The 25,049-nt window shown below is 37.6% G+C and overlaps 1 protein-coding gene across 5 annotated transcripts in view; it reads right to left on the bottom strand.

Annotated features, from left to right (window-relative positions):
- Positions 1-25,049, bottom strand: part of ARHGEF6 (Rac/Cdc42 guanine nucleotide exchange factor 6) — a 101,833-nt gene that overhangs the window by 22,572 nt on the left and 54,212 nt on the right. For all 5 annotated transcript variants that reach the window (XM_081126496.1, XM_081126495.1, XM_081126498.1 and 2 more), the window contains 6 exons: positions 19,893-19,987; positions 15,939-16,034; positions 14,487-14,609; positions 7,945-8,083; positions 4,829-4,888; positions 2,761-2,907 (listed from right to left, as the gene is read on the bottom strand). In XM_081126496.1, coding sequence (XP_080982622.1) covers positions 2,761-2,907; positions 4,829-4,888; positions 7,945-8,083; positions 14,487-14,609; positions 15,939-16,034; positions 19,893-19,987 — 660 coding nt within the window. The remainder of the gene's footprint in view (positions 1-2,760; positions 2,908-4,828; positions 4,889-7,944; positions 8,084-14,486; positions 14,610-15,938; positions 16,035-19,892; positions 19,988-25,049) is intronic.

The raw sequence follows: 25,049 nt of genomic DNA, 5'->3' as shown, positions 1-25,049 counted from the left end.
ATCCCCTTCTGAGGTGCATACAGGAGGCAACTGATTGATGTTTTGCACATCGATGTTTCTCTCTCCTTTCCTCTCTCTAAAATCAATAAACAGGTCTTAAGGTGGGGATTTTTTTTTTTTAAATATATCTTCATTGATTTCAGAGAGAGGAAAGGAGAGGGAGAGAGAGAGAGAGATAGAAACATCACTGATGAGAGAGTCATTGATCGAGCCCACAACCCGGGCATATGCCCTGACCAGGAATCGAACCCCGATGGCCTGGATCCTAGGTCGACGCTCAACCACTGAGCCACGCCCGGCCGGGCAAGGTGGGGATTTTTTAAAAAAGAATTTCTGGAATCACTATTTTATACCACAGATCTTATATAAGGCAATGCAACATGAAGAGCGGTTTAAAAAAAAAAAGATACCCAACTTAAAATCAAAAAACAATTTAATTTTATTTTTATTTTAAAATGGTTATAAGCCCAGTTTATCTTTCTCCTTCCCATACATAACAGTTAAATACAAATAACCAGGGTTGTTTCCCAAGTATATAAGCCTGAGAAGTCACACAATTAATGCCTTACTGCCCAAGCTGCAGCCAGAGCACAAGATAACTCTCTAGGTTCTCAAAAAGAAAATGATTTTATTTTGAAAAGTGATAAAATAAAGAGGTTTTCAGGTGATAGGAAATTTATTATGTTCTAACATGTAGGTTAAATTCTTATTTATAAAATCACTTTTAACCAATAAGAACAAGATAGTTATTGTACACATGTAAAGTGAAGTAAATACTTTTTTAAATGGCACTAAAGGAAATTTTACACAGAAGGGCTTTTCTGAACTCCTTAAACAGATAGGCAATCAGTAGATGTAAACAATTACATTCCAGCTTACATGTCCAGCCATCTTAGCTGCAATTATCCTTATACCTATCTACATCTCCTTCTTTCCACTTGAGAAGAGCAACTTTTTGACTCTTCTAACAATAGCTCTGCATCCTTTCCCATCTTTTCTTTGCTTGGCTTCCTTCTATAGACATCTCATCTCCTCCTTCTTCTTCCAGCAGCCTCTCCTATTCAATTAGGTTTTTATTTTTGCTTTTAACATATGGACATTTCCTATCATAACAGGCCTTCACCTACCCCTGTAACTACTTATACAAAATGCCATTTATTGACATTTATTGCCATATTATTTGCTGCCTTCCTTTTCTCCCTATTGATCCCTCCCTACTTGCTTTGTTTTCTCAAAGTCATCAATAACTGCCTTCTAGAGAAATCCAATGGCTTCTGCTTGGTCTCCATGCTTTTTTTTTTTTTTTTTAATTTATCTTTATTGTTGATCCATGCTCCTTGACCTCTGAACCTTCTGCAGCACTCAGAAGGCTGACCACTTTCAAATGTTCTTCCAGGAATTTCCATGACACCACAACCTCTCAATTCTCTTCTACCTTCCTTTATGTCTTTTCTTTCTAGCAGTGATTCCTCCTCCTTTCATTGAAGAGATTTATCCAAAGGTGTGAAATTCTAATAGTTAAACTCTTTGCATTAACCTCTCCCAGGGTATCTACTTTTTTGTTCCACTATAGGTCATTTCTTTAGATCTGTCTTGTAGTGCAGGCTATCTATATTTTAAATGAGACTGCTTATTAACCTAACTTAATGAATCTTTGACAGAGACCTTTCAGGGAGCATAGGAAGGTGTTTTGAGAAGGGGATGTCAATTCTAACACCAGATAAATCATGCCAGTTGACATAATCAACCTTCCTCCCCTACTCTGCCTCCTTCCTAAAAGACATAATACATCTTCAGCCCTCTGTGCTTCTGTCTGCATATTTACTTCCTTGGAAGGCCCATCTGTCAGGTACATCTAAATCTCTGCCTCTAACTCTGACTTCCCACCCACATTTCTATATTGTTTTAACAGCTGCCTACAAGACATCACCTTGAAAGTTAACAGGTCTCAAACACATTTGTCATCTCCTCTAGCTCACAGGTCACCACTTCCTATAGACTTTCCCTTCTAAACATGTCTCAGATTTGCCCCATAAGTTTCATTTTCTCCGCCACTACCTTCGTTGGAGGTACTTATCACTTTCCAACTCACTGGCCCTTTCTGTTTCCAGCCCCATCCCCTCCAGTTTACCTGACATATATGGTTGTCAGATTAAACAGCCCTTTCATTCTTTACTACTCAGTACTCATAGTTTCCTATTGCTTGCTGCGTCAATGTGAACTACTCTTACCTGACATCCAGGGTTCTTCATAACCTGACTCTATCTGACTCAATCAACTTCTCCTTCACTCTGCCCAACATGCTTCCTCTGCTCCTAATAGACTGGCTTCCTCACTGTCCTGTAGAAAAAAGGCCATGTTCCTTTTCTCTTCTGAAATAAGAATGGCCTCTACCTTATGAAATCCTCTCCTTTCCTCTTCATGGACTGCCTCCTCAAGTTTCACCTCCATAAAATGTTCTTACTCTCTTCCTTCTCTGAACCTCAAAAGGATCTATTGTTGAGATTGCACGAACTGGCATCAACTATTTTGGCTTGTTAGATGCTTGCAGCTTGTTTTAATTTGTTCTTAAGGAGTTCTTTGAATGCAGGGAACAGTGTATGTTCTTCCTTCCTATCTCCCACACACCTAGCAGTGTTGGGCAAATAATAGGTGCTCAGTTTCTTTCAATGTTCGGGCATTTGACCTTGATGGAAGAACAAATAAAGGAAGAAAAATGTGAAAGATGGAAAAATGGTGTTGAGTTTTGAAACATCTTACCTCACATGTTCCGTACTGTACCATTACTTGTGACATAAAAATCACATTTCCCAAGGTTTTAATATCCTCCCCTTCCCATGCCTGGATAGGTTCAGAAAGTATCTGCAACTCCAGCTGTTTTCTTTTTCTTAGATCTTGGCACTGTCCCTACAGAACCAAAGAAGAGGGATAGGAATTCTTATGAAACAGACTTAAAACGAGACCAAAGTAAGATGTGACTTTTGACTCTCATAGACTTCCACTGAGTTCCTATTCCTCACATGAATCCCAACACTAATGTCTTCACATGAAAAATCCACTACTATAAATCTCTAGCCTTGTGTCCCCAAAATTTTTGTGAGGAAGAGCTACTTTTCAACTTGCCAAAATATCAAGATAAAATGGTGGAAGAAGGTTGTTTCTCCTTCCCTGCAAGGAGTATGGGAAGACAAGTAGCAGAACCAAATCAAACAGAGCCAATTGTTTAATCTGACATGAGACCAACTGGTAGATTCAGATCTGGTTGGTGTCCTGGATCTAGCTCCTCTCAGTCTTGTCTATCTGCATAAACAGTGCTTTAGTTACAAGGCAATTTTTCTAACACATGCTCAGTTTCTAATCAAGTAACATTTTAATTTTTAAAAAGCAACTTCAAGAATTATAGAGAAAGAGAAAAGTTAATTCCTTATGCCACAGTGAATCAAACTGATCTTATAATAAAACATATGCACTGCCCTATACTTTGTTTAGGGACTACTAGTAAATTCTATTAAAAATACTAAATTAAAGGATTGGGAAAAACAGATACAACGGAATTTCATGAATACAAAGGGAAAATACAAACCAAGAAATAATAGGTGGGATATGAATACTACAAACACACACACACCATTGCTTTAAAAAGTGTGAAAATATCTTAGAGTAATTTAAGAGTGTTCATTCTAAACTGAATATGAAAGTAAGCATATGGTTAGTTTTGTCACTGTTTGTAAAAGGATGGCATGGGTTTTTTTGGATGTGTCTTCTATAAAACTGATGCTGTCCCTTTCAGCTAAATGGAAACTTGAAGAAATAAATTCATTGTATGCATATTTTTGAAATATCTATAGTGTAAATATACTATCGCCATCAAAACAAGTTTTACAACATGTAAAATGACCAGAAAAATATGGTTTGAAAAAAGAGGCATTTTAAAAATTCAATGTACATAGAAAAAACCAAAAGGGACACTAACGATAATAAATTCCATGGGTTTCATGTGTTGAACCATGTAAAGCTGCCAATATTAGACTGTTTTTAACCTACAACAGCAATTTTAACCTAATTCCTTACTCTGGTCTTCAATTTGCTGTTTAACCATCGATACATCAGCTACTTTCAACAGCAATAAAAATGAGGTGATAGTGAATGTTGCATCACCACCTTACAGAAAGAATCAATAACTAAATATTGATCTCAAGCACTTGGATTGCTACAGAAAAGTATACATTAAAGCTAAGCTTAATCAATCACCCCAAATAATGCTTTCTTTCCTCTTACAATGCCACCAAGTGGTTTTACATCAGTTAGTTCCAAGAAGCCATTAACTATCATGCTCAAGATACAAGATTACAGGTAACTTAGATAGCAATCTATATAAAGCAATTGTATTTTTAGTAGGTTTTTTCCTTTTAGATTTGATGAAGAATTTTTTTTTCATATGAAAAGAATAAACTCACACCTTTTGGCATAAGTAGATGAATCCAGTATTGATGTCAAACAGTGAATGACAGGTTGCACCAACATAAGGTGAGCAACACGGGGGTAAAGACAAAGAGACTAAAGGAAACCCCCCACCTACACAGCAATGCTTAATGTGGCAGAGACTTCAAATGTGAGTGCTTTATACCCTCAGACTGGCAACCTTTCTTAGGTAAGCATGATTTTTGGAAGACAAAATTAAATGAAACAATCACAGCAATACTGTCACTAGAGCTTATTGTTTCCACTCTAAAGACCTTTGCATAAGGAAAGAAACGTTACACATAAATTACTTTTTTAAGAGCACAGCATACAAAATGGAGAATTAAAATTTTAGAGCATCACCTACCATGAGCGTTTTGAATGCTACGATGGCTTTCAAAATATCCTGATGATCTGGATGTGTGTCCTATTAAAGGAATACATTTTAAACAATATTAAAGGAGAACAGATCAGCGGTTGTCAGGGGTTAAGGGTGGGAGGAGGGTGTGGCTACAAAGAGACAGAAAGAGGAAATTTTGAGAAATGATGGAACTGTTCTGTATCTCAATAGTGGTGGTGGTAACACAAATCTATACATGTGTTAAAAGTCATAGAACTGTACACCAAAAGAAAAAAGTCAATTTTAATGTATGCTAATGTAAACATTAAAAAGCAAAACAGCATTTGAGCATTTGGAATCTCAGCACCTTCAATTATTAGGTGATTAAGAAATTAAATCCTGACTGCATAGCAGTTGGTTAGAGCATTACCCTGATGCACCAAGGTTGTGGGTTTGAGTCCTGGTCAGGGCACATGCAGGAAGCAACCAGTGAACGTATGGATGAGTGGAGCAATGAATCAATTTTTAAGCCCTGGCCACTGTAGCTCAGTTGGAGCATCGTCGTCCTGTATACCAAAATATTGCGGGTTTGATCTCCAGTCAGGGAGTGTGGGGCAGGCAACCAATTGATGTTTCTCCCTCTCTCTCCCTCTCTCTCTCTCTCCCTCTCTCTCTCTCTCTCTCTCTCTCTCTCTCTCTCTTTCTCTCTTTCCCTTCCTCTCTTTAAAAGCAATTAAAAATTTTTTTAAAATAAAACAGCTGGTAACACACCATTATATTTGGTAACAACATCCTAGGTGTAGTTATTGAAGCAAAAGTTCCCATTTCCTTTTTTGCTGTTAATAAATAATAATTGTTTGAGGGTGGACATCATTAGTCACATTATTAGTCAATGACAAGAGATAAGGAATTATGGAAACAGAGTGGTGGTTAGAGAAAAAATCAATCCAATCTCATCTCCTAAAATACTTTCTCTTTCAGCAGACTCAAAATGGCAAGTGGGGGGAAAATTTCAAGTTTTATACCATATGTGCCCTCTTGAGCAAAGTTATTACATATGGTCTGTAATTCCACAGTACTTAGAACCCCCAAAAGTGGACAGGTTGAAAAATAGCTTTTAGAAATGCACATCTCCATAACTGTTTATGAAGGGAAAGCAGAGCCTCTTAGGGGTAGATGTACACCTGTATGGGGGTATATAAGCTGTAGATATGTATCTAACCTTGGAGGTATATGTGTACCTAATCTTTGGAATTCAGCTGGAGTAACGGGAAGACAATCTGCTGCTCTGGGTGATAAAGTACAGAGCTGAACAGACTAAGGGTCTGACCCAAGCCCCAAACAGCATTGTTTAATGAAAGGAAAGGTTGTATTCTTTTATAGTTAAATTTATCCTTACCCAAATCAGCTGATAACTATAAAGTTCAAGGTCTACTCTTGCATTAACCAGCAGCTATACCAAACAATCAGAAACCTGGGTCAAGTGTCTTGCCAGTGGTGAACTAGAGCTAAGGGTGTGTATTATCTGATGGTGGGAAATGGAAGACAGCCAAAGCAGGTGATGGAAAGCAAATGGAGGCAGGAGTAGAGATGGGCTCTGATACAAGGAAGGCCAAGATAGAGGATCCAAGCAGTAGGAGCATCTGGGGATTTTTCTCTCCAAAGTACATGTTTATTAGTAGTTCAGCACTGAGCAGTAATAGAAATTGAGGCCACTAGTGTCTGTATTTTTGCGATAAGCAAGGAGGGGCAAACCTCAAACGGTTCAGTGAGCTGGTTTAGCTTTTGGAAAGGCAGCCAGAGGTCAACACCTTCCCAAGCCCTAACTGAAATTTCATTCCGGCGGGTCTTACTATTCGCTCCCCACTGCCTCCAGCTTTCTGGCAGGTCAAATAACCTGAGAATGTGGTTTTGCTCAGAGTAAATGCTTTCAATCCTTACAAATGCTGACAAGACAAGCAGTGTGCAAACTTTTTCTTTAAAGATAATCAAACCCTTTAAAACCTCAAAACCTTTCCCCAGACACAGGAAGAGCAAGTAGGGTGAGTGCAGCCTCCCGCAGCGGGCCCTCCTTTCCGACCTACACCTCAAACCCCTTGTTTGATTGGGCAAGAACGGCTCAAGAATCTATTCCTATTATTTGACTCTTGGTTAAAAAAAAAATTCAATTATCAGGCCTCACTGAAATCTTCATATTTAGAAAACATTATGGCTATGCTATAGCTGTGGCAAGTTAATTGTAAGTTTATAAACAAAAATGTGAGGGGATCTTGATGTAGATGTATGGATGCATAGAGAGATAAAACTAATACTGGGCCCATTTATTAATCTCTAAGGAAACACAAGAATCTTCCATTATAATCCAGAGTCAGGGAGCTGAATGACCACAGTGCTCTAGAGATAAATATTTCTGTCTATATCCCAGAATAAAGTTGGTTCATATATCAGAACACAAGATTTTTTGGTCGGTTTTGACTGAACCACCATCTACAAATGAGAGGGTGGAAGAAAACCTAGGTCAACAAGATAGCAGAGACTTGAGGGAAGTAACAGGACCAAGGCTGGGAGGACAAGAGGAGGAGGAAGAATGATCATTAATATTTAGTAGTAAAGGGTGGAGATCTTTCCATTATAGGATGAATAAGTTCATGGTGATTATAGTTTATAACATTGTATTGTATACTTTTGCTAAGAGAGCAGATCTGAAGTGTTCTAGCTATTTAAAAAAAAAAAAAAAAAAAAGGTAACTTGTGAAGTGATGGATGTGTTAATTAACTTGATTGTGGTCACCATTCCATAATGTATATGTGTATTAAATCATCACTTTACACACCTTAAAAAATCATGTTGTATAACCTAATATACACAATTTTTGTTTGTCAATCATACTTCAATAAAGCTGGAAAAATAAATAAAAATGCATAAAAAGTAAAGGCTCTTCCAAGGGGGAAAAAAAGAACGCCCCCTTCATATTTTGCTGCATAAAAAGGAAAAACTAAAAGTCTGGAAAGAGGGAAGATTGGATCAAGTAAATTTGGAAACTAAGGCTTTTTCTGAATTCCACAGCAAGGCTAGTTTGAAGGCAGACTGGAGCAGAGACCCATACTTTGTACATGAGCTTAAAAAAGCTCACCTTCCCTTACCTCCATATGCCGTTCCAACTCTTGCAAGAGAGTAACATACTTCTCCAGTCGCATGAATGGTTTGCTGAGGCTTGTTGTTAAAATGAGGATACCTGGGCTGGATGCACCTTGGTTTTCCATAAATTGCTCCAGATCATCACTAGCAAAAGAACAAATACAGTTCGGTTACTGCTTAATAGTCCATGAAAAAAAATGAAGCAAGCATTATTTTACAGTATTTCACACAACTGAAAACACTAGCCCAAATGCTGTCCATTTCATTTTAACTCAATTCAATAAACCTTTATTCAGTTCCTCTATGTAATCAGCATTGCACACAGCACTGGGGCTACAGTGGTGAGCCAGGCATTCATGAACACTGGCTTCATTTACCCATCCAGCAAGTATTGCATCTACTAAGAAACAGGTTCCATTCTCTGCTGGGGATACAGCGATGAACAAAACAAAAATCCCTACCCTTAAGGAGACTGCACCCATGAGAACAGGGCATACAGTCTATGAGATGACTTCAACGTCAGGTTTTAAAAATTAGTTATTGGCTGGTAGGGGCCAAGGGTAGCAAGTCCAAGTGCTCGCTATCACTGGAGCACCCACTTGTAATGTTCCAGAGTCAAGTCCTAAATTCAGAGAGCAGCATGTTGGTATGACTAGTTACAAAGTCACTTAGCCTAGGATCTGAAACCAGTATAGCAAGCTACCCAAACAATTTGGTTAAAAATAAAAAAGACTGTATTAATAGTTTATGAACTATGTTCTGTAAATATTTTATTCTGAGTTTGTACTTTCTCTGCCCTTTAGCACCCTGTGGATTGTCTCTATCAACAAGATATTAAGCCCCAAGGCTGCAAAATCATTTTAATATACATTTAGACAAAATATAATTAAAGAAGAATACCTACTGCCTAACTGACAGCATATTTTCAAACTTCTGCCTATCACTTGACCCCTTTACCTCCTCAATTGCCCGTGCACATCCAGTCAGTTGCAAGTCTTATATCTGCTTATCCCTTTGCATTCCCACTATCACTGCCTTAGTTCAGGCCTTCTCATCTTATCTGGTTCGCTTCAATAACCCAAGTGGTCTTCCAGGCTTTTGCACTTCTGACCCATCCTGTAGACCACCATCTTCATCCTGTTGCTTTCCTACTCAAGAACCTCTGATTGCCTATGAGATCAAGTCTTAACTTTTTAGACTTCTAGTGGCCCCACCAATCCTTTCCATTACTCTCCAACAGAAACCCTCAACTACAAAGTGACACATCTTTATGCAGTGGTTCCCAACTGTGCTGCATTGCAATAAGTTGTGAAATGTGTTCAGTGAAACTTGTTATTGCTATTAAATACAAGGAGGGTTGGGAATGGGGTGATGCTATTTTAGCAGTTTTTTCAATCTTGCTCCAAAAGCAGCTGAGGGGAGGGCACTGCTCAGGACTTGGAGTCATAAAACAGATTTGCTGGCCCTGGATCAGTGACCTAGCCTCAGCTGACTCATCTGTAAAATAAAGATAAAACCTACTTCCTACTAAAATTGTGAAGATTAAATACTTGGGGTTTGTAAGGTTACTATTTCATGCTAAGATCTGTGCATGCATTGGTTCTTGTTTAATATCCACAACATTTCAACACAGGCGTTATCCTCAGTTTACAGATGAGAAACTTGAGTGTCAGGAACAGTGAATAACAGCAAGTACATGGCTAGGTTGGGGCTCACACCCAAGTGTGAAGTCAAAGACTCAGGTCTTTCCATGACATCACACTGCTTCTGTATAGGAAAATATTTTATAAACTTTAAAGTAGTCATTAGCTGCATTTTTATTACTATTATTATTATTCCTTGCTAAAATCACATCTTTAAAAACTACCATTAAGCTAGGGTTTCCAGCTTAATGGAAGTTTAATTAATGTTTCATTTTTCAACCAAAAGCATAAAGTGCACAAAGAGGTTTAAAATTTGACCATATATAAGATATAATTAAAAAAATAACTGAAACTTGGAGAGTGCATTTGAGTACAAATATAATTTAGAGAAAATCACTTTTCCTAATTTCTTTTCAATTTACTAAACAAGTCTTACTTTTTTCTTTCCAAGTAACTGCCCACATCCTCAATGTTCTACTCTAATTTGTATAAAGGAATACAACAATTAAAAGCAAATGCTAATGTGTATGCTGTTATTACTTCCCATGCAGCATTTGAACTTCTAGGCTTATTAAATATTATAAAAGAGTTTTTAAATTTTTCAATATAGCATAAGACCACTGGTTATTGGAAAGAAAATAACATTTTACTGCTATAATTGAAAAATAAAATTTAAATAAATAAAGAACACTTTACTCCTGCAGCTGAAAAATTAAATTTAAAAAAGGAAAGAACAGCTCGGCCGGGCATGGCTCGGCGGTTGAGCATTGACCTGGGATCCAGGCGATCGGGGTTCGATTCCCGGTCAGGGCACATGCCCAGTTGTGGGCTTGATCAATGGCCCTCTCACCATTGATGTTTCTGTCTCTCTCTCCCCCTCTCTTTTCCTCTCTCTGAAATAAATAAAGACATATTTAAAAATAATAATAATAATAATAATAAATAAAAAAGGAAAGAACATTTTACTAGTGCAACAAAAGAACAAAACTATCTTATAAAGCAACTGTGCATTAGGGTAAAGCGTATAAAAGATACATTTTAGTATATAAATTTAGTATATAAATTAATATTGCTATACACAAATATATATACAGGGTGGGGCAAAAGTAAGTTTGCAGTTATGAGTACTCGACAGAGTTTATTCCTGTATTATTTATTATTATATTATTTTCTATATGAACAACTGTAAACCTACTTCTGCCCACCCTGTATATCATTATACCAAAGAACAATCTGTCTTTAAAACACAGTTTTTCATTTTATACAACTTGTTTGAAATGTGAGTTAAGATTTGCTTTTCAAGCTTAGTATGTTCTATATGTGACATGACAAAAGAGAAGCGTTTCTCAATGTATAAATGTTGTTTGAAACTCAACATACATTTATCTCATAGAATTTATGGTGGATGGTGCTCTGGTATGTTCTGGGTTAGGTTGAAAAGCTCAAGAAAACAATCTTACATGATAATATCACTACAGACCTTAACCATCTCATGTAACCGAGTTTCTGTGGAATCTCTGCATAGATTGCTACTGTGAATAATGATAACTCTACCTAGAATAGCTAGAAAAGGATCAGATACTTATTTCCCCTCCCTACCAGCCTTTCATGGGAATCACTGTGGCCTGGAAAGAGGAGGTGAGGCTTGAGGAGCTGGGAGGCCCGGGCCTCTGGCCAGTGGAAAATTCCAAGGATTCCATTCAGTTGGGTTGGGTGGATATCTATTATCCCTTTTTTATTTATCCAGTCCCAGAGACTAGGCTGTCTGCAGCTTTTTTGTCCCCACTTTTTGTTTGTGTCCAGTCTCACTTTTTTCCTTCCCTGGTTCCTCAAAGACAGAAACAGAACAGAACCTAGTCTCAGAATTTTTCCTGTGCTCCTTGTCCCCAAAGCAAAGACACAGTGATAACAGAGAGTTAATAAAACTAACAAGAGGAAAAGTACACAGTGGTGTTTGTGGTAGTTGCTGCAATAGAGACAGAAGGAAGGGCCAGATCTGTCTTAGCACTAACTCTCTCCACTTCTCTTATAACTCCGGGTCCTCCTCCCTCATGTAAAGAATGGATGTCACTCTGAAGCATGGGGAGAAAGTGGGTATTTTTGTAAGGGAGAAACATGAGCTACAGCAACAAGCCAGAGGGGAGAGAGAGGGGAAATCCCGAACGACCTCACCCAGGGGATAGCAAAAGACTGCGGCAGCCATTCAAATATATGTAAATCTGAGGACACAGCAAGGCTGGAGTCTGATTGTATATACAAATTCAAATAAGGCATTACTGAATTTTTTACAAGGCACCAACAATCAATCATACAATGTGAATTAAGGATGCATGGTTTCTCATTGCTAATTGCCACACATATTTCTGGTATGATACTGCCACCTGCAGGCCAAAAGGAAGCCATTCAACTGACTGGCCTGCTCAGGCTCGAAGTGATTTTCCTGCCTCTACTAAGCATCTACTGCTTCATCAAGGAAGGAACAGAAATCCACCAATGTTTTTATTTCAGCTGCAACCTTCTTGTAACACAGGATTTTCATCTGAATTTTCTGTGAATTTCATTCAATTATGCTTTGCCTCTACTGTGTCAGCATAAATTAAAGATGCATGTAAAGTAGCTGAGATTATATTAGAAGCACGTCCGAGGAAAATCCCAAGTATTTTCATTGAATTTTCATCCCTTACATGTAAATAAAACAGCAAGATAAAAATTCAGTTCTATGGGACTCCAGTGAGTCTTCTACTATTTCTAGGGATAAGTCTCAAAAAACATCACTAAGCAAAATAGAGCAAAAAGGGTAAAATAATTCCCCCAAAAGTTGAGAATCTTTAAATTAACATATGTAACAAACTTTAAATCATAAAGTTTGAATAAATCTCTATTGTCATTTATAAAATTAAATTCATAATATGAGTGAATTCAGTCAGTAACATTCTAGCACACGGAGCTACTGTAGAAAGTTCTCTAAACACTACAAAAGGCTGCTGTTTGAGGGTCACCATTTCTTCCTGATATTTATCCAGAATTGCTGTTCTCAGACTAAAAGGAAAAGAATGTGCTTGTAGAAATGGGAAGCTAACACTAGGGGGATCTCTTTATATTGGTATTAAAAAATTTGCCATTATACATGCAGGATGTTTACACACCCATCACGGGGAAAATGCCCTTAAACCATTTTTTCTTTATTGAAGTTAGATAGTAATGTATGAACACATTCTTGGAAATGGTAAAAACAAATTCAGGACTGTGTTTCCCTCTGATGGGGGAGGGAGGAGCAGGAAATATTGGAGAGTACATACAGGACTCCAACTGCAGCTATAATTAAGCTGAATGGTGGGTTAGTGGATGTACTTTATTTTATCTCTGTTCTATGTGTACTTGAAATATTACATTTTTTCTGAAAAGAACTAGTAGCTGGTAGAAGATGAATAAAGTAGAAGTGGGGAGCGGCAACAACTACCTTGTGTTTTATGCTTCGGACTTTGTATACATATTTCATTTAATCCTCATACCAACCTTACAAGGTAGGTGATTTACCCTCATTTTACAAGTGAGGACACTACAGGTTAGAAGTAATCGGATTACCTTATGTAACAAAAGTTCTAGGTGGCAGAATTGTAAACTGACACAATATTAAAGTGGTAAAAAAAAAAAAGTTTACACTGAGATCAAGGAGCACCATAAAGGGGCTTAAAAGGAAATGGTGAAGAGTTTTACTATCAGGATAGTGGCATGAGTTGCTCCATGGACCCATTTCCCAGTGAAACAAGCATAGCTGGTAGAAACCATAAAAACAACCATTTAAGCCCTAGCCAATTTGGCTCAGTGGTTAGAGTGCCAGTCTTCGGACTGAAGAGTCCTGGGTTTGATTCCGGCCCAGGGCATGCACCTCAATTGCAGGCTCCATCCTTAGCCCCAGCCAGGGCCACGTGCAAGAGGCAACCAATCGATGTGTCTCTCTCACACCGATATTTCTCTCTGTCTCTCTGTCTCTCTCTTCCACTCTCTCTAAAAAGCAATGGAAAAAATACCCTCGGATGAGGATTTAAAAAAAAAAAAAAAACAAAGGAAAAAGAAGAAAAACATTTAAAGTCTCTAGAAACTGTCTTAAGGCATATGATACATGAAAAAACATTTATTCAAAAAATATTTTTAAAAAATATTCTAAAACTCAGGGAGAGTTCAAGCATTTGAGCCATGACCTGCTATCTCCCACTCTCCTTTCTTTCCAGCTCAGCTTGATACAAGCTCCATTCCAGGTAAGCGTGGCCTTCCTTTCCCGTCAGCTCCCAATCCAAGGACACAATATCTCACTAGCACCTTTCCATGTTAATAGCTGTCTTTTAGCCATAACACTGTCTGAGACTTTCTCTACCAGAGAAAGGAAAACTGAAAAAGAGATGAACCTAGGCAGTTTAGCTAATTACCAGCAACTCAGATAAAACATTCATTGGGGCAGGGAAAGGTTAAACCATTGGATCTAAATAGAATTTTACTTCAGGAACACCTTCCCCAATCCTTCCCTCACCCCACACTAAGTTGATACCATGGTGCAGTCTCACTGCATCCTTTTAATTACCTTTTGTAGACAACATGTTTACAAGATTTAATTTCATGCCTGTGTTTCCCTCAAGATTCTATGCTCCACGAAGGGAAGGACCTTCTCTTCCTTGTTCACTACTGTATCCCCATCAGCTAGGACAGGTCCTTGCACATATTAGGTGCTCAGTAAATTATTTGTTACATTAATAAACACTCAGTTCATGTACCAACAAATCGATTCCCAGAAGGATGAATGGGAATAATCAAGAGTTCGACTGGAGACCTTGGGTTTCCAAATGAGGCAGTCCTAGGAAAGAATCTCATTGTAAAACAGCTTATTTGGGGAAGTGTTAATGATTCACCTGTGCTGGGTGAGTACATTTACAGCCGAAGGATGATTTGCACAGTAAGCCAGATACATGGATTTAAAATGAGGCATGAGGTTCAGTAGACAACCTCCTACTTTGTGTTGGTTTTCTGGAAATCTGTAGGTAAAACAGGTGAAACACAGAATGAAAAACAGGAAACAGGGGAGAAAGGACGATGATTCTAATGAATCCCAGGAACATGCAAACCTTTCAAATTCTGCCAAAGTTAAAAGAGAAACTGTATTACAACCATTTTATCCACAAAATGCAAGCTTTTGACTATTGCTTTAACTCTAGCCACTAAACACAGGCCAATACATAGGGTCAGATACTTATTTGGAATCAGTAGGTAGGGTTTTCTTCTAAAATGCTTATTCAAATTATAATATTCAAATTTTTAACTGAGCAAGCTAAAAATACTCTTGGCTAATTTAGATGAAGTTTGAGTACAGACAAAACTAATCAAGTCCAAAAAGAAGTATTACATAGTCTTGGTGGCCTGGTAGTTGATAGGCAGGGTGGTCTCAAGATTTTTTAAATTAATTTTTTAAATTCCAAGCCACCTGTATTCATTTATAGACAAATCATAAAAACACAAGGAAGAACAAAGTACTCAGAATTCCACCATTCAGAGATATCTATTATAACAATTTTGTCATATTTGATGGGTTTTCTTCTACATGTTTCTCTATAAAATGGAAAATAAAGATCACAAGTCTAGTTTGTAATCTGCTCTTCTCACTTAGTGACCATCTTTCCATATGAATAATCTGGATCCTTATTAGCATTTGGAGTAGCTTCTTGGGTCTCTTTAGTGTGGGCTCTTAGCATCTTCAGTATGTGTGTACCATAAAGATCAAGAAACAGGCAATCACCTAAATTTCCCTGTAGATGATGAAAATCACCAACTTCTCAAAAAATATGCTGTTTGGAATATTAATCCTGCCACAGAAATATACTGCCTGATGATAATTACAGTTCATTCTGTTTTGGTTCACATAAAGATATATTTTCCCTTTTCCCATTTTTCATATCTTTCAACTGTTAATATAATAGACATGATACCAGGAGTAAATAAGAGAGAAAAACAAGCTTGTGAAACCGAATGAATAATCTGAATAACTTTTCCAAGTAATTTACAGTGTACAAAAGAAAATATCTAATCGATGTCAAAAGCATCATCTATAGTCAATTGAGACCTTATCTGTCTCTTATACTGACAAGAAACAATGAAGGGATATGATTTTAAAATAAAATCAAATAAAAAATACAACTAGTGGTTTGACACTGGGCCATCACCTGGTGCATCCTCTCTGCTCTGGGACAATTTATCTAGGTTTTATCAAATGCATACATATAAAGTGCCCCCATCTAAGACAATAGTTAAAAGGAAAATAATAATAAAAAATGTTGCTAGCTATCCTTATAGCAATATGCAACACTTACTTTGAACATTCTTCCAAGGCTTGGCAGAGTGTCTGTTGAAATGTGCACACTTCCTCGAAGTTCCCCAATAAAGATGTAAACTCCACAGTACTCAGACTGGAAAAAATATATATATGTAGTGTCAGTGAATTGAACTTGAAGATGACTCTAGTTATCTCTCTCTAGTCCAGTGAGCTGACAATTTTGCTAAGAAGTAGCAAATGAGTCAAGGGAAGCAATCTGTATATTTTAACTTTTGCTTTTTAATTTATGCCAACTCTGGTTTTAAGCAACTTTCTAAAGCTTCTTTCCTTGATTTCCCATTTCTATAATAAGAATAATAATCTTAAACAAAACAAGCATTTATAAGGTATTTTATGTGTTTATCAGGTATTTTACAAAACAATGAGTAAATGAATAACAAGTGTTTAACATCTAAGTGTCTACAGAGAATAAACTGGTGGTTGCCACAGATGGTGGGTGGGGGTAGACAAAATGGGTAAAGGGAGTAAAAAGGTATAAACTTTCAGTTATAAAATAAATGTCATAGAGATGTAATGCACAGCATGGTGACTATAGTTAATAATACTGCACTGCATATTTGAAAGGTGCTAAGAGAGTTCTCATCACAAGAAAAAAATTTCTGTAAGTATGTAGGGTGATGGCTACTAACTAGACTTATTGTAGTAATCATTTCACAATATATACATATATCAATCAAATCATTACACCTTACACCTGAAACTAATACAATCTTGTATGTCAAATTATACCTCAATTAAAAAAAAATCTTAGCATCTTAACAAGTAAAATACATCACAGATGGGGATAAATGTAAAAACTTTTTTTTTAATGTTTTAATTTATTTCACAGAGAGGAAGGGAGAAACAGAGAGAGATAGAAACATCAATGATGAGAGAGAGTCACTGATCAGCTGCCTCCTGCACGCCCCCCACTGGGGATCGAGCCTGAAACCGGGGCATGTGCCCTGACCGGGAATCGAACCTCAATCTCCTGGTTCATAGGTCGACACTCAAGCACTGAGCCATGCTGGCCCTAAAAACTTTTGAGTACTCTCTTCTAGAGGAGCTGGGAAAGTAATTGAAAGGTATTATATATACTCATTATAGTGCACAGGGGAAAATAGCAAAATCCAGTTTCTTCTAAATTAAAATGCACATAAGTCAACTAAAAGAATCTTTATGAAAGGAAGCAGGAGGAAAGAAAACAGTACTGATCTGTTTGTTTCTTTGTTTGTTTTTGGAGTGGAGTCAAACAAAGACAAACTGAACAATTTTATACAGGGCCTTTATATTAAGAATTTTCTCATTCATTCTTCCCCTATCAAAACAGAAACAGACTCATAGATACAGAGAACAGACTGATGGTTGCCAGAACGAAGCGGGGTGGGGGGTGGGGAACTGGATGAAAAAGGTGAAGGGATTAAGAAGTACAGATTGGTAGTTACAGAGTAGTCATGGGGAAGTAAAGTACAGCATAGGGAATATAGTCAATAATATTCTAATAACTATGCGTGGTGCCAAGTGGGTGCTGGAAATATCAGGGGGAACACTTTGTAAATTATATGATTGCCTGGCCACTATGCTGAGCACCTGAAACTAATACAAAATAATATTGAATGTAAACTGTAATTGAAAAAAACAAAAACAAAAACGTACTAGTAGGTGATAATAACAACAAGAGCTAATAACACTCATACAGAACTTAAAACCTATGCAAGCATTTTTCAAATAACTCATTTGAACCTCACAATAACTTTATGATGTAGGTACTATTGTTTCTATTTTCCCTGTAAGAAACCCAGGCATAGAGAGGTTACACAAATCACCCCAAGTCACAAAGCCAGTGAATAATGAGGCCAGAATTTGAATCAAAATGTTCTAGCTCCAGACTCCACACTATTAACCACTTTTTGGGAGAAAACTTTGCTGAAGGTTTACTTAAAAGGCCAGTGTTGGCCCGGTCAGGTGTGGCTCAGCGGTTGAGCGTCCTAGGATCCAGGGGATTGGGGTTTGATTCCTGGTCAGGGCACATGCCCAGGTTGTGGGCTCGATCAATGACTCTCTCACCATTGATGTTTCTATCTCTCTCCCTCTTCTTTCCTCTCTCTGAAATCAATAAAGATATATTTAATAAATAAATAAATAAATAAATAAATAAATAAATAAATGGCCAGTGTCTGCCACATGCCCTTTCTCCTTACTATAGTAATATTAGGAGAATGCCTCCAAGAGAGTAATTTTTGCTGACAAAGAAAAGTAAGACCCCAACAAACATTACCAATAACACCTAGAGTATAAAAAGCTCCTAGTTCCTCTATTCTAATGTCCTCCTGAACCACAAGCTGGAAAACCCCTGTTATGGGTGTCAGAAGTGAAACCTTCAGCCAGCTTCCCTGGCTGTTGCTCTCTCACAGCCCCTAGAACCTAACTGGGACTTATTGGCCCTTTCAGGATCAGACAATAACCAACCTGGTTTGGCTTAAATCACTCTGGGGTCTACAAGACAGAACCAATGGAAACTTGATATAACCACATTTCGAATTTATTTGGGAACAGTTCATTTCTGACTCAGGTCTCTCACCTCCTCTGCCCTGGCTCTTTTCCTTTCCTTTCCTCGTACTGTTTCTTGATTACTCATCAGTCACTCCTTCATTTGAAATCTTACCATCTCCCCTCCCAGGGTTACCGTTTCAGTTTCCCTCTCCTCCTTTGCCTGTCACCTCCAGAAAAATGAAAGGCACATTTCACTCAGTGGCAGGAGATGCAGTGGGTCCAGTCTGGCAACTGACTGGCTGTGTGATGGGTACAGCAGAAAACCTTTATGGACTTCAGTTTTCTTATTTATTCAATAGGGATAGTAATTTTTTCCAGGGCACTAGACCCAATGATTCATTGACGTTCCATTCAGCTCTAAGAACTATGATTCACAGAATACTTCATGTTTTACATAATAATGACAAAAGACACTTTGTTGGTTATGTTTAAACTTTTACAAAACACAGAAATACAAAATCCTTTCATACTGAAGTAAGATTCCCATAGTGCCATGAAAAGAACCAAGTGGAAAATTTAGCAAGACATTATGCCTAAGCAAACAAGATTTGGAAAAAAGGAGAAAAGTAGGGAAATATATTAAACTTACTTAATTCTGAAGTGAATAGTTTAGGCAACTGTCTAGCAAAATAAACTCTTAGTAAGATAACATTATACAAACCAACTGCTAAATTTTCTACTTGACTTATCAATCATAATCTCTAGTAAAGGTTAATCAATTAACATAAAAACACAAACAAATGCAGTTAGTCACTGTTTGTTAAATATGCTGTGCTTATAAGACCCCCAAAAATGAATGGCCAAGATTTTTCATTTGTGAAAATTAAGCTTTTAATTCAGGCCTCAGACAATTACTTCAGATTTCTAAGACCAGAATAAGGTTAGAACATTTTATTTTTTAAAAACACACACATTTTAACATCTCTTTATCATTCACGTTTGCCTGGGTAAAATATTGCCTTGAATTGCTCTTATGAACATTCACAAAATGCCACATTCTTCCACTCTCAGAGTATGGGAAAGAGTTTATGCCCTGGCAAGCAAAGGTCAGAGTGAGCATGAGAATTTTCAGTTTCTGTGCTTTCTGGACAAAAACACCAGCAAGTCCTTTTTCTGTAAGGTAAAACTAGATGTATCACTTTTAAAATGTACAAGATAGAAATTGTGAAAGGCAGAAATGTAGATCTACTCATCCCTTCCACAGCCAGAGAGAAAGAAAGCCAAGCTCTCCAAAAAGAAATCATACTTTCTGTTGCCTTGACCATGTTCTCAGCAGCCTGTGAGCTGTGGAAATTCTTCTAAAGGGCAAAATCAATTATTCAGTGACATGAGAGTAATGACTCCATATGCTGATGTTATCTTGCTTTATTTAGTGAGGGGTTTCAAATAGAAAGCTTACTTGTTATTGGACTGCAGGGGTCTTAAGTAAGTAACAAGAAGAGACTGAAGTTCTTTAGCATAATCTTTTTCGGTGTCCAGTATGTTCTGTAACACCTGTGGAGAAAAAAAGGTAAGGTATTGTAATTATCAGAATAGTCCAAAGTAAAATATACCTTTAGATCTTTTTATCAAATTACCAGGGAAAAAGTCCCATTTACTCAGGCTAACAGTGTAAGTAAGAAGCACAAAGTCTGAAGGCACTTTGTTTCACTCTAGCAAACTACTTTTATAATTGTATCACAAGGAGTTATATTGTATGACTCAGACAAACATAAATTTTCAGTTACCCATAATTGAAGCACCTTGCCATTTACACAGTACTGTTCAGAATACTTTTGTATGCTTTAAAGCATTTATCCTCAAGAAAAGTCTCAACTAGCTAATAAAGGATCATTTATTCCCATTTTATGGATGGAAAAATTGAGACCAACTACCTTAAACCACAGAGCAGGTCCTTGAATAATGTTGTTTTGTTCAACATCGTTTTGTTATAATGTTAATGAGATGCTGTAGGAACCTAACTCTTGTTTATATCAATTAGTCTATGGTAAAACTGGTTTTGCTATACATCGTTTCATTTAATATCACAAAACCTCTTGACGATGTTAAGTGAGGGCTTATTGTAGTGATTCAATGTCTGGATAATTTAACAATAACTGATGTCAAACATCACAAAATATTTTTTAAGCTATGTTTTTGATAAGACCTTTAGAGAACAAAATCAGGGGACACTGAATTCTCTCAAATGGGGTTAAAACTGGTCTTTTAATAAAGGTAAAAGATGCTAATATAAACAATTCAAAGACAAAGGGAAGCTGAAATGTGAGAAATTTAACAAGGGAAATAATGCTTATCAGTATTTTTAATGGCAAACCAATTAAATCCTATAAGCAAAACAATCAATGTACTGGCCCACAATTTCTCTTCCCCCATCAGTTCTAGGGTCACACTCCATTTCCCAGCCTCTTTGGAGGCACCTACAACCTTCACTTTGAGCTCCTAGAGATGATCAAGCTAACATTTTGATATACTTTCTCTCATATCGCGTAATTCTTCCAACAAAAAATTTATTGAATGTCTACTCAGGGCTAGATGCCATGTTGCCCAAAGGGAGTTTCCACTCTTTTTGTACAGGGAAATATTAAACAAGACGATGTGAAGCATTCTTAGCTAGGAGAAGCATCTGAGTCTACCAATATGCCAGACATACTCAGAAGACAATGCATGATGATCTGCTTTTGAAAAGTAGAATGAACAAAGCAAGCAGAGCCCAGGTAGCTGTGGGCTTTTTGGGAAACAACTGGTACGGAGGGTGGTTGTTCACCCTCTGCTAATGACTGATAGGTTGTTGGTTGAGCTTTAAGGCTTTGCTTGCCTCGTCTCTAATTGTGACATTTCACGTACCTCTGGTGACCACTGTGAAGAGGTAGTAAGACACTGTACAGGTAGGTGCTGCTGGGTGAGTGGGAAATAGTCTCACCAATTTTAGGAGTTAAAAAAGGTTTCTTAATGGCAACAGTGTTGACATTTCAGACCAGATAATTCTGTGCTTTGAGGGGTTGCCCTATGCACTGTAGGATGTTTAGCAGCATCTCTGACCTCGCTCCACTAAATGCCAGTTGCACGCCACCCCATACCCCAGTTGTGACAACCAAAAATGTGTCTAGACACTGTCAAATGTCACCTGAATGGCAATATCACCCCCTAGTTGAGAAACACTGCTTTAGAAAAACACAGGCCACAGGGTGGCTTCAAAAGCTGGGGATTATAGTCAGAGAAAGACAAATATCATTTGATCTCACTTATGTGTGGAATCTAATGAACAAAATTAACTGATGAAGAAAATAGAAACAGAAGCATGGGTACGTGGAACAGACTGACAGCTGTCAGAGGGGAGGGGGGTGGGGGGATTGGATGAAAGGAGGTGAAGGGATTAGCCAAAGAACATGTATACATGACACATGGACACAGACAACAGTGTGGTAATGGCCAGAGGGAAGGGGGGCAGGGGTAGGGTGGATGGAGGCTGGCAAAGGGGTGGACAATGGGGACATATGTAATAGTGTCAACAATTTAAAAAGGTGGGGCTTAAATGGTAGCCCCTCCTCCCCAGCCATTAATGTCTACTCTCAGTTCCTCTATTCTTCAGTAATTATTCTTTAAGGGTGTAAATGTAGGTGCCTGGAGGGGTTAATGCTCTCTGAAATTAATCCAATAATGAAATTAAAATGTTACCCCCCATAGGAAGTCTAAGCACAAGAAAGAAAATTAGAAACTAACTAGAGATGAATTTAAAAAAATAACCTGCAACATAAAAGAACATATGGGATGCAGTTAAAGCAGTGCTTAGGAGACAAATCTATAGCTGTAAATGCTTATATCAAATAAGAAGAGAACTTCTGGTTTCTGGTCTTGCATTTAAGGAGCTTGAAAGTCATTACTCCATCCTAACAAAAAGTAAAAAGCTGAACAAACTGGGGAAAAACAAAACAACAAAAAAACTTCTCTTATATCCTTCAGGGAATTGAAGTCACAGGAGAAAATGCTACTCTCTCTGGAGAGACAGAGAGGCAGATACAGAGAATCAAAACTTGCTGGAGCAGAAACCCAGGAGCAGAAGCCTCCATGGGAATCAGTACCCAGGTAGGAAAACCTGAACTGAAATGATGAATAGCTGGGGGCTCAGTGTAAAAAGTCTGAAAGTTAAAAACTCCAGGGGCCCACTCATAGGGGAGTATACCCACCTTTGTGAGTTTTACTTCTAGTAGCTCTACAGGGTTCTCACAATGAAGACAGGAGGACAAGCCCACTCATGCTTCAGAAAGGGGAAAGGAAAAGTAGTCATATTGAAAAACACCAGATTATTCTATTCTTTGTAACAAAGTCTCCTCTCAAGAGAGCAATAATTTTACCATAACCTAACCTATTGGGGTTTTAGCAGAGCCTAACATATCCAGGAGAAGGAAAATACCAAACTCTGGCTACCTCTGGCCTTGCTGTTCCACCTAAGGGAGGAAAAAGAAAAATACTGAGAAGCACTGGTGAAGCTTACAATCTAGAGACATAAACTCACCAAAAGACTGAGAACTAATCATAGGACTTTAAAACACTTCTCCACACCTCACCATATCATTACTAACAGCCTATTTACTGCAATTCCTTTTACCTAGTACATCATGTCTGGCTTCCAACAAAAAAATTATAAAGCATACTAAAATGCAAAAAACACAGCTTGAAGAGACAGAGCAAACATTAGAATGAGAGTCAAATGTGGCAGGAATGTTAGAGTTACCAGATCAGGATTTTAATGTGACTATGATTCATATGCTAACACCCATAATGGGAGAAGTAGATAACTTGCAAAAATAGATGGATATTGTAGACAGAGAGAAATACTAAGAAAGAAAAATGAAATGCTAAAGATAAAAAACACTGTAAAAGAAATGAAGACTGCCTTGGGTGGGTTCATTAGTAGGCTGAGCCACTGAGGAAAGGATCTCTGAGCTTGAGGACATGTCAATAGAAACTTCCAAAACTGAAAAGCAAATAGAAAAAAAGGCCAAAACATTGGAACAGAATACTTGAAAACTGGGGGACAGCTACTAAAGGTATAACAACGTGTGATGAGAACACCAGAAGAAAGAGAAAAAGGAACAGGAGAAATATTTGAAACAACTATGACTGAGAATTTGCCCAAATTAGTGTCAGACACCAAACCACAGATCCAGGAAGCTCAGAGAAAACCAAGCAGAATAAATGTCCCCCGTGCAAAAAAAAAAAAACCACCTAGTCATATTATTTTCAAACTCTAGAAACATCAGAGATAAAGATAAAAACTTAAAAGAAGCCAGAGGGGAAAAACAGCTTACCTATAGAGGATCCAAGATAAGAATTACATTTGACTTCTCCTTAGAAACCATGCAAGCAAGAGGAGAATGGAGTGAAATATTTAAAGTGTTGAGAAAAAACTCCACCAACCTGGAATTCTGTATCCTGTGAAACTTTTTCCAAAAGTCAAGAAGAAATACTTTCTTGAATATACAAAAATTGAGGGAAATTTTTGCAAATAGATCTGCCTTGCAAAAAATATTTTTTAAAAGTTCTTTGGAGAGAAGGAAAATGCTAAATTTCAGAAACCCAGATCTACATACAAAAAAGAAAGCATGGGAAAAGCAATAGTGAAGATAAAGTAAAAACTTTTATTTTTTTACTCTTAATTGATCTAACAGGTAAGTTTGTTCAAAATAATAATAGAAATAGAAATAATGGGAGGAAGGAATTAGGAATACATTGTTGTTATAAGGTACTTGCACTACCTGTGAAGCAGTACAGTATTATTTAAAAGTACACTTGGACTAGTTTTAAATGTATATTGCAAACTCTAGGTCAATCACTAAAAAAAATAAAATAATTTCTAGAACAGCACAAACTACCAAAACTAACTCACAAAAAAAAATAGAAAATCTGAATAAATCTACAACAAGTAAAGAGATTGAATTACTAGTCAAAACAACTTCTCACAAGTTAAAGCCCAGGATGGCATGGCTAATTCTACCAAAATCAATCCTTTACAAACTCTTAAAATCTTCAAAAAGAAGAGCAAAGTTAAAGGGTACCCTTTCCCTTTTCAAAACTCATTGCAGTGCTACAGTAACAAAAGAGTTTAGTACTGGCATAGGGCAGAAACATAGATCAATGGAATAGAATTGAGAGTCCAGAAACGAACCCATGGTCAATTGATTTTTGACAAGGGTAACATAACAAGACATTTCACTAGGGAAGGAACATCCTTTTCAACAACTGGTGTTAGGATCACTGGATATCTACATGTAAATGAAATAATTTGGGAGAGGAAACAAGATGGTGGCGCAGGTAACAGCTGCAAGCGCGGCCTTCCACAACCACATCAAAATTACAACTAAAATACAGAACCACCGTCACTCGGAGCCTCCTAAAATCTGGCTGAACAAAAGCCCTACAACCAGGGAACTGAAGAAGCATCGGGAGCGGTAGGAGAAGCTGAGAAGCAGGCGGGTCGGGGCTGAATTGGAGACTCAGCCACAGGCCCACACCCGGTGCCGCGGGTAAACCCGGGAGGGAATCTCAGCGGCGGGGG

The sequence above is a fragment of the Miniopterus schreibersii genome (genome assembly GCF_964146895.1).
Source record: "Miniopterus schreibersii genome assembly, chromosome: X".
Classification (NCBI taxonomy): domain Eukaryota; kingdom Metazoa; phylum Chordata; class Mammalia; order Chiroptera; family Miniopteridae; genus Miniopterus; species Miniopterus schreibersii.
Note: the sequence above shows the minus strand (reverse complement) of the source record. Positions and strands in the feature narration are given on the sequence as shown.